The 10,425-nt window shown below is 29.5% G+C and overlaps 1 protein-coding gene across 1 annotated transcript; it reads left to right on the top strand.

Annotated features, from left to right (window-relative positions):
- Nucleotides 1-2,404: 2,404 nt before the first annotated feature.
- LOC102579489 (uncharacterized) lies at nt 2,405-9,566 on the top strand. Its single transcript, XM_015306039.1, has 4 exons — nt 2,405-2,634; nt 7,443-8,115; nt 8,281-8,820; nt 9,444-9,566. Exons 1-4 carry the CDS (start codon nt 2,405-2,407, stop codon nt 9,564-9,566), a joined length of 1,566 nt encoding a protein of 521 aa, XP_015161525.1.
- Nucleotides 9,567-10,425: the final 859 nt, after the last annotated feature.

Raw genomic sequence — 10,425 nt, 5'->3', positions numbered from 1 at the left:
ATTAGAAGTTCATTGTCATGCTTTGAAATTCATATGACATACCTCAACATCACTTTTGAAAGTCAAGCATATTACCACTTTTTCATCATTTTCTTTGATGGAGGATTTATAAACTTATCAAATTATTAGGTCTCATAACAAACATGTTTCTAATGACCTTTCATATCATTTTGATGACAAAAATTACCTTCACTCTTTAAAAGGTCATTTTGAGAACCCATAATGTTCTTTCTTTCACAATGATGACTATTATAATTTTGTCCGTTCACGTCCATATTCATATGTTTAATCATAAAATTATTTTGTCATCTTTCAGATTTTTAATGTATTGTTATCACATTCACTTCAAAGAATGGGGCATATTAAATGAGACGATCTTCACATTTCTTTTGTTTTATCAAGAGCTTATCAATTTGCCCAATCATCATTATATCATGAATATATTGCATTGGGACTTTAATCGATGTCTTACTCTTTTGGTGCGGTGAAATTTGACTCTACCGTCTTACCTCAATCAATGACATCATATATAGTTCAAAATAAAATTGATAGCCTTTAAAATATTGTATCTTTGTTATTAATAGCACAAATAAATTTAGTCACAATAACACTTCAAAAGATCATATACAAGTTATTACCTTTGCTAAACGAAACAGAGTTGATCCTCATAGATGGCTCTGAATACTATTTTCAATTTAAAAGTTTTATGAGTAATTCACTTATTGAAAGATCAACAAATTAATTCTCAACATTGACTTCATTTGTTGCTAGTTAAGAATTTTTTTTCTTTCAATTGTAATACATAGATAAAGCAACTAGAGGAAAACACTAATAATCACAATAAATAAAATGATACCTCAAAATCCAAGAATTAAATACTCACTTGATAAATGGACCTAATGAAGTCTACATGTCAAATTGTCTCAATGACATGTAGCATATTTTATGAATTTCAAAAATTAGCATACTCTTTTGCAGATGTATACAAATTAGAATTAATGTAATTAGTATTATGAAGGAAGCTTACCATTGACAAGTTTGTTAATTGCAAACCTAAATGACATGCCAATGCCACTTCAAAGAATCTTTCATGATAGAAAAGTCCTTTTGATGATTCCAAACGAAAATAAAATATTTCTTCAAATATTAGTTTGCTTACCTTTTTAAAGCAACTATAAAACAAGTTATGTTAGTACATATAACATATCATAATAATTCAAGAAGTAAATGATTAGCTAGTGAAAGATAAACAAGTGTAAAATAATCAATGATGTTGATCAAAATTAATGTAGGTCAACATAAGAAATTTTAATACCTTTTCCTTTTTATTTGATATGGATTCATTAAATCAACTATATCTCCTTTAAAAGCAATTATGTATTACTAGGTGATAACCACAACAAAGTATCAACCAAATTAAAAATTCATGTTATGCACTTTTAGTCTTCTACCGATTTCGGTGAGTTCAATTCTTTCAACAAGGTTATCAGTTAAGTATGTACTAATTATCCTTCCAATATTTAGCTCAAAAATCCATGATAACATTAACAATAATTATATTTGACACATCAAATTTAGACTATCAAGTATAAGAAGACTTATTTAGCAAAATATAATATACTCTATGCTATTTATGTTTCGGCTAATACACTGTCGGAGATGCTCATAGATGAAGAGACTCGTGCTGATAACGTATTATAAAATGAAGTATAAAAACTAAGATAGTAAGGAAGATGAGAAATAGTATGTGTAGTATTTTCTTTCACTTACTCTTGTCTCTTTCTTTGTTACAAGAGTAGGGGTATATGTAGTTGTATTACTTGTGCCCAACGTGTAATACATGGATATCATCTTGCCATGTATACACTTTGAGAACCAAGTATATCAAATGGCTAATTAGTATACACCACATAGCATTTTGTGTGTGTATTAATCTTACACCACTAAACATATTAGTGTGAACATCCAATTTACAACATGTATGTTATTTAAGGCAATACTCACTTGATTCCCATCTTTCTGAAAACAAGCTCACATTGGAATGATTTACCTTGACCTTTTCCTCCCCAAATACCCAAAATAAGTGAAACATGTAAGAAACATACACAAAGTTCAAATCTTCTTTTACACCAAACACTACTTAAGCCAAATTTTGTTAACAAACATCTCTTTGACATACCTTGATGTTGGGCAATGTCAAGAAGTTCTTGGTGATATGAACAACAAGCTTGTCCATGAAAGCAGGGGCGATGTAGAATCCGTCCAACTTGTTGTCCAAGTTATATCTAATCGAATGTCAAAACATATAATCATGTAAATAAAAGTGCGCTCTCTCTAACAGCTTAACCATTTAGACAATATGATCACACAAGTCAACAGCTAGCAGTGTAAGCTTTTAGATAAGATGATCACACAGTTCAACTTACTGGCGAAGACCTTGGCTGAGGTATTCGTAGGAATTCATAATGGCGTGGTGAGTTCCAATACCCGTTGGAGCCTGGAAAAGCGAATCAACCATACATTTACCCCTTGCAATGTCTTGTTTGAGATGTTTGTGCTGGAAACTTTGTTGTTCACTTTCTTTAAGGTTTTCCCAAAGAAGGCTGTTGGAGGAACTGAAGTTCCAACAATAGAGTTGTTCAAACTCAACTGCAAAAAAAAATGATGTTTTCTTAGTAACTACTATAGAATCCCTCTATCAAATTCTGGTTAAAGTGTTGGAGCCAGGATTTTTAGTTGCTTAGTAGATTCTAAATAAATTATTTATACATTTTAAGTAAATGTCTTAACACAGATACAAGGTTTGAGCAAAAGTTATTAAGTTCTTCTGAACTCGTAACTTACATTGCAGCTCCACCCTTGCCTACGATAAAATCTTAACCACAAACATTCTTAAATCATCCGGTTTAAGAGGGCGTTCATCCATGTTTCAGTGTGAAATATTTTTTAAAATATTTTTTGTTTTCAAAGTGAAAAATGATACTTGAAAATTGGAATTTGCTTTTGGCTATGAATACAAATTGAAGTTGTTTTTGGATATTTATGAGTAATTTGGATAGAAAACACCGTTTTGTTGTTTTTCAAATTTTATAATCAAACGTGTTTTCTGGAGTTCAGAAAAAAGTGAAAAATACTGAAAATACTTCAATTTCATTCATTGACCAAGAAAATGTATTAAGTACCAAAGTGAACAACTATTAACTCCCACCCCTAATTCTCATTTTTTTTCTATACACACCAAAAGATCAATTGGTAAGTGTTTAACACAGTACCATTACCTTGTTGACAGCTCCAATGGTTTAGACAAAGGTAGCCATATGTATTTGACTAACTCTAAAGATTCACACAAAATAAAAATTTATTTGAAAATTACTCTGTTTGTAATTTGCTAAGAAAATATTTTAACACTTGGTTTTGGTGGAAAAAAGTATGGAAAATGCTAAATTTTATAGCACAAAGTTGATGTTACATGTATGGCTAAAAGTGTGTGTATCAAAATTTATGTGGATTTGGCTTACCAATTCCTAATGGCCACACAATTGAATTGACTATATTAGTTTTTTTGGTTAGGGGGACTAGATAGAGTGTGACAACAAAAAAAATGAGATTTATTGGAACCATTTTGGCTTTTAAAATGATATATCTAAACTATTTGCGAGACATGAGTAGAGGTATAAATAAATTAATAACATTTCAGTCGATGATATATTTACTCTAAATCGTATACAAAATCTCGAAAGTGACTTCATCGGAAGTCTACAAAATATTCCCTTACCTCAATAGGGCCAGACATTGTTTCCGGTGAAATGCTCATTCTTGCCGATGGGGTTTTAGGATTTGGAAAATTTGGAAGAAATGTAGCATTCTTTGAAACAGTTTAGTTTTATAAACAGTAAGCTCCTACAACCAAATTTTAAAAAAAGAGATCTTATGCTTATATATATAGTATTTTCAATTGTCATTATAATATTTCTAATTTGTAAGACATGAATATGCATATATAAATTATTATACGTTATATAACACTATATATGTTTATATCTTAGATAAACTCTTATTGATTATAATTTTGAATTTTTTATTAATTGAATATATTGTTATACAAACTATCAAAATATTCTAGAAGTATTAGGAATATTAAAAAAATTAAATTGTGACTTTACTTGATTGAGTATACCAATTATAGTATCATGTTTACTTGTATATATGTATTTTGTGTCACATTAATTACAAAAATAGTCTAAACCATAGTGATTGTAACACTTTAGAAGACCTTTAAAATTAAGACAATGTCTTTTTAAATTTAATTATTTGATAATCTAATTTGTTTGAGCTTGAAATGTCCAAGAGACACCTCAAGAAATTGAAGGCAGTCTTACAAAGCCAATTTTAAAGTATGATTGATTTTAATCAAAGTGAATTAGACAAATTAATAAGTAAAAAGTAAGTGCACATTTAACTTCATTAAGAAAACTTCAAAAATTAATACTAACAATAAATACATAATTATTTATATTTATATATAACACCATTGAATAATTTTGAGGCATTATTTTTCAGGGACCTAAAGCCATTGCTTTGGCGGCTTTAGGGTTGAGTTGCCCCTTCTAATCTTATGAAAAAATTACAAAAATCTCTACTCTTTGCTTGAATACATCATTTTACCCGATGTATCGGGACGTACGATCGCGTAATTAAGATGTTGAGTGATGTATCTGAAATCGAGATACGATGTATCGGGACGTTGATGGATGTATCCTAAATCGAGAAGCGATGTATCGGGCCACTTTTGGATGTATCCGAATTCCACCAAATTCAAGGAATTTTTGTAATTAATTGAAAAAAAATAGAAATATGATGTAATTAGCTCTTAACACTATGAGATTTGTGTAAAATTCTCAAATATCTATTGGGTCAAATTCATTCCTAAGGAGTGTTAATGAGTCTGTTGTCGTTTGGTAGAGTGTATAAGAATAATGCTGAATATGATGTATTAGTAATGCATGCATTAGTAATGCAAGCATTAGTAATGCTTGCATTAGTTATGCTTGCATTATTTCTTATACATTGTTTGGTTTGATGTATTGGAAATAGCAAGCCTTGTATAAAGACTATTAAAAATATTTGTTTACAAAATACCCCACATTATTATTATTATAATTAATATTATTATAATAATTATTATTATTATTATTATTATTAGGCTTAGAGGGTAGTTTTGTCATTAGTTAATCTAATGCATGCATTAAAACCATTGCATTGCTAATACCTAGAAATCCATGGTATTAGCAATACACACCTTAATACACAATAGAGTGTATAACTAATGCAAGCATTAGTTATACATAGGTTGGAAAAGAGTACCAAACAAGGTACTAGTAATACACAATGCTAATGCATGCGTTATTTTTCCTAATACACTCTACCAAACGACCTCTTAGTTCATTAGCTTGTTCTCCTTCTTAATCTTAAGCATAGTATATAAATACACTTTTAAAGGGTCAAAGACAGTCACCCTTGTTCCATTAATTACTTGAGATCATTTTCTTGTTTCTTTATAATTAAAAACATTGTAAATAAATACTTCAAAAGTGTCTTGTTTAAATGTCCCTAAATATTAATACATGTAACCTATCAATATATGTGAACTGATTTAGAGTATTTATGTTGTAATTAATATCACTATATATTCATTCGTTACATATATATATTTAATTAGAAACCGGCCAGATTTACAGTTCATCGCTCTCATTTGTCCCCTCCATATTATATTCATTTAATTACACGATTCGTCAGATGATCTTTAATTATTATTTTTTTAGCAATCAAACTTATACATAATGAAATCGGTTTTTTTCAAAAGTACAAAACATAATTTATAAAATATTATGATAGGAAAATATAAATGATTTCAATTTTTTTATTGAAAAGTAAAAATAAAAGACTAGCGTAAAATAGAAGCAAAAGTACAAATGACCCTTCGAACTTCGAAGTATAAAAAACCCATTTTCTATATTCCATTATTTAAAATTATCCATTTAAAATATTTTAATCTCTTTTTATTTTTTGGTTACAATAATCGAAATAATAACATTGCCTGTTGAGGACGTGCAATAACTCTTCCACGTAGAAGTTGACACCAAGAACTTCATTTGTTTATTATTCATATGTATCATTTTTTGTTGGTTATTTATTTCTAAATTAATGTTTAGACACTCAAATAGTGCTAAAGTTGATGTTCACCACTCTTTATTATCCTGTCCTTTTCCTAAGAAACTCCAAGAAAAAAATAGAGACAAATAAAAATATATATTAGTAGACTACTTCATAAATTATTTGAAGTTGTGCAAATTGAGTTTTTTTGAAAAATATCCTTTTGAAATTAGATGAAGAGTGAGAATTTAAATTCTACTAATTAAACTTTTTAAGAATTTTAATATTGAATCTATTATATTTTCAAAGTTATAGTTTTATTACAATTTTAATAAATCCTTATTCAAATTTATGCTCCACATGAAACTTATGAATTTAGTTGAATCTATACCTATAATAATATATCCGTGAGTGTTGACAGAAGTATTGAAAATACCTCTAAACTTGGCGTAAATTATTAATTTCGTTCCGAACTATTGACAATCTTAAAAAAACCCCTCTATTTGACTAACTAAACTTAGATACACCCCCGATCTGCCACATGACTTAGCAAGTGATCTCAAACTCTTGTAGGAGCATGAAACTCTTAATAAAATTTGAGAGAAGTTTTGAAAATACCCCTAAACTTGGCGAGAATTTAGGGATTTATTTCATTCATGTTGCAAGATCGGGGGTGTATTTAAGTCAATCAGTCAAATAAAAGTGTTTATAAGTCTGTCAATAATTCGCAAATAAAATTAATAACTGAATTTATAAGTGTTTTCAATACTTCTGATCTCGTGCCCTATTTGAATTTATCTTTCATTGACAATTTAGGACTCATGAACCATTGACAATTTTATCCACTATAAGTCTTCCTTGTCCAGAGTTATTGCTTACCATAATAGAAATAAAAAATCAAAAAAATCAAAAAAAATATTTAAACAATTCCAATAACTAACCAATCAAACAAGAACTTATATATATTATACTATTTATATTAAAATAAACCTTAATTAGCTTTAAAACTTAAGGATTTAAGTAGAAGATCACCATATCCTTATGAACACTTTTTTCTAGAAAATGTCTCACCTAGAAAAATCTTCTTCTATCTCCAATATTATTCAAGATCCATTAAAACTCTTGAAACATAACATAGTCCCATTATTCCCTAACACAAAAATCACAAATATTTTCACAATTTTCATGAAGTGTTTTCTTGTTATTTTCTTATTTGCTTCCTTTTTATTTATCTCCTTCACTTCATTTTCCAATCGATTTATATGGTTTAGTCCATGTTCTGATTGTAGTGCCATAAATATTCATAATAGTTATGCTTATAGTGCTACCGTTACAAATAATATCAACGAAAAAGATGATATTACTAACATTACTCATATTTTATTTGGTATTGGAGGGTCCGCTAAGACGTGGAATAATCGCAAAAATTATTCCGATTTATGGTGGGAACCTAACGTGACACGAGGGTTCGTGTGGCTCGATGAGAACCCGGGAGAAAATGACACGTGGCCTGAATATTCCCCGCCCTATAGGGTATCGGAGGACACGTCAGCATTCAAGTACACGTGTTGGTTTGGTGACAGATCAGCTGTGAGGATCGCGAGGATTGTGAAGGAGAGTTTTGAATTAGGGTTAGAGAATGTGAGGTGGTTCGTTATGGGGGATGATGATACGGTATTTTTTACGAAGAATTTAGTAACGGTTTTGAATAAATACGATCATAATCAAATGTATTATATTGGTGGTAATTCAGAAAGTGTGGAACAAGATTTGGTACATTCTTATGGTATGGCTTATGGTGGTGGTGGAATTGCTATTAGTTATCCTCTTGCGGAGGTTCTCGTAAAGATTTTAGACGGTTGTATTAATCGTTATCATGATTTTTACGGTTCTGATCAAAAGATTGGTGGATGTATGGCTGAGATTGGCGTTCCTCTCACTAGAGAACTCGGATTTCATCAGGTATAATATATTATTTTTTCTTAGGAAAGTAACCTTTTCTTATTGGGCTTAGATATAACGAAGCTTGATCTGATGATTTTCATTACGTCAAGATGACATTCTTTTACCATAGATAACTAGTTATTGGTGTTATATATATTCTGACAATATAAATAATTTTTTTAGATGGACATTCGAGGTAGTGCACGTGGACTTTTGGCAACGCATCCATTGGCACCAATTGTATCATTGCACCATCTAGGTGTTATACATTCTCTAATTCCACTAATGGATCGAGTCGATTCAATAAAGAAGGTAATCGAGGCATATAAAAAAGATTCAAGTCGAACAATGCAACAAAGTTTTTGTTACGATGTAAAGAAAAATTGGTCGATATCAGTATCATGGGGATATTCGATTCAATTATATCCAAATTTAATGAATGGGAAGGAATTAGAGACACCAATGAGGACATTTGAGACATGGAAAGGGTTTGAAGAGCCATTTACGTTTAATACTAGGCCAAATTATATTGAGCCATGTCAAAGGCCTATCGAATATTATTTGGATCGCGTTTTTGAGCTCGATAATGGTGAAACTTTAACGAGTTATAAGAGAATTGGTGATTATAAAAAGCAATGTGAAAATGAAAATTATTCACCAGCATTAGCAATTCAAATGGTTAATGTCACGGCCAATATTTTATCTCCCCAAGTATGGAGACAGGTAAAATTCTCCTTTGTTTTATGAATCTCTCTCTTTATTTTTTCTACGACGAAAACTATTTTTTAAAAATAAGGTACAATCTAGAGAAAATGACTGTCCTCATTTTTGAACATTCATTTTTTTCTTCGTAATTATCTCAAACTCTTCACTTCACGTTTCTATTTTCACTCTTCTACCACCATTAATATACCTAGTGAAATTTTATAAACGAGATTTAGGATGTATTTTCGATAGTCTATCAAAAAGTACTTTTCGAGAAAATATTCTAAAAAGTCATTTTTCATCGTATCAAACTCTAAAAAAACCAACTAGTCAAGTCTTCCACATTCAATGTAGTAGTAACATTTTCATTAATCAATATCCATTTAATATAGCAATAACATTAATATAGTTCTATTGACTTTGAAAAAGTTTGTTTGACAATAGTCAAAATTCAACCAAAAAAGATATGTTATAGAACGTGACCTCTACTAAAAAGTACACATTATTAGAAAAAGCTACAATTATTTGCAAAAATGGAATGTTTCTTTATATTCTTTCTACGTGCCACATTTTAATTATTTTATTTATTTGTCTTTCATCAAGTGACTAACACGTTTTATTTTTTCAATATTTAAAAACAGGCACCACGTAGGCAATGTTGTGAGGTGATTAATGGTGAAGAAAATAGTAATATTATTGATACTGTTTTACAAATCAGAATTAGAAGTTGCAATAAATGGGAATCGGCAACATTGCCCTTTTGACATTAAATTGTAAACTTTGCTAACTAATTGTACAGCATTGTATTTGTTGTTGTGTTATCTAATCTCATTTTTATTTATTTTGATATATATTATGGTATACAAAAACTTTCTAGTTTTTGGGGGCCCAAGTGTTTGATATTTTAGGGGTTTCCCCAAAATTCATTATCAATACAAGGCATTGATCATTTTGCTTTAATTTTGATCAGTTATCGGTATGATTGGTTGTTGTGGCTAGTAGAGTTATCAAATTTTTTATTAAGATTCCCATAAAAAAAAAAGTAATTTTAGGCATATATAAACAATATATTTTTTCTGCCGAATAGATGAACACTTTGATTCTACTTAGCTCAGCTATATGGAGTCAAAATTAGATATAATTTGTTCTAGATACATTGTATTCAAGTAGATTCACATGTATCTGGGATACATGAATAAATCCTACTCACCACTCTCCTATGTATCTGATATATGTATTTAGTGTGATTTGCATGTATCTGGGATACATGATGTATCTGGGATACATGACTATATATCTCCCTCCCCATCTTGTTCGTTTCTTTCCTTATTTTAGTGTATCTGGTAGCAAAAATACATGTATCTAAGTGTATTTTTCTCAATATATATGATATAAAATTCTTAATTAATGATAAAATACATAATTATGTAGAAGTATAAATATAATTGATAACGTTTTGAAGAGTTCGCCTAGGTAACATATAAACTTTCCTCCTATCAACTAACATCATTATTGTCTATAATTATGACCATTTTCCTCTTTATTTCTTTGAGTGTATATATTTTTTTTTCTAAAAATGTTTTAAAATGTCAAACTAAAAGGCATAATAAAAGAATATTCCTT

The sequence above is a fragment of the Solanum tuberosum genome, unplaced genomic scaffold (assembly GCF_000226075.1).
Source record: "Solanum tuberosum cultivar DM 1-3 516 R44 unplaced genomic scaffold, SolTub_3.0 scf00021, whole genome shotgun sequence".
NCBI lineage: Eukaryota > Viridiplantae > Streptophyta > Magnoliopsida > Solanales > Solanaceae > Solanum > Solanum tuberosum.
Note: the sequence above shows the minus strand (reverse complement) of the source record. Positions and strands in the feature narration are given on the sequence as shown.

Excerpts from the sequence above, each read along its gene's own strand:
- LOC102579489 (XM_015306039.1), top strand. The coding sequence starts at position 2,405 with ATGATCACACAGTTCAACTTACTGGCGAAGACCTTGGCTGAGGTATTC. Across the intron at positions 8,116-8,280 it reads GAGAACTCGGATTTCATCAG|ATGGACATTCGAGGTAGTGC; the intron begins GTATAATATATT and ends TAATTTTTTTAG. Across the intron at positions 8,821-9,443 it reads CTCCCCAAGTATGGAGACAG|GCACCACGTAGGCAATGTTG; the intron begins GTAAAATTCTCC and ends ATTTAAAAACAG.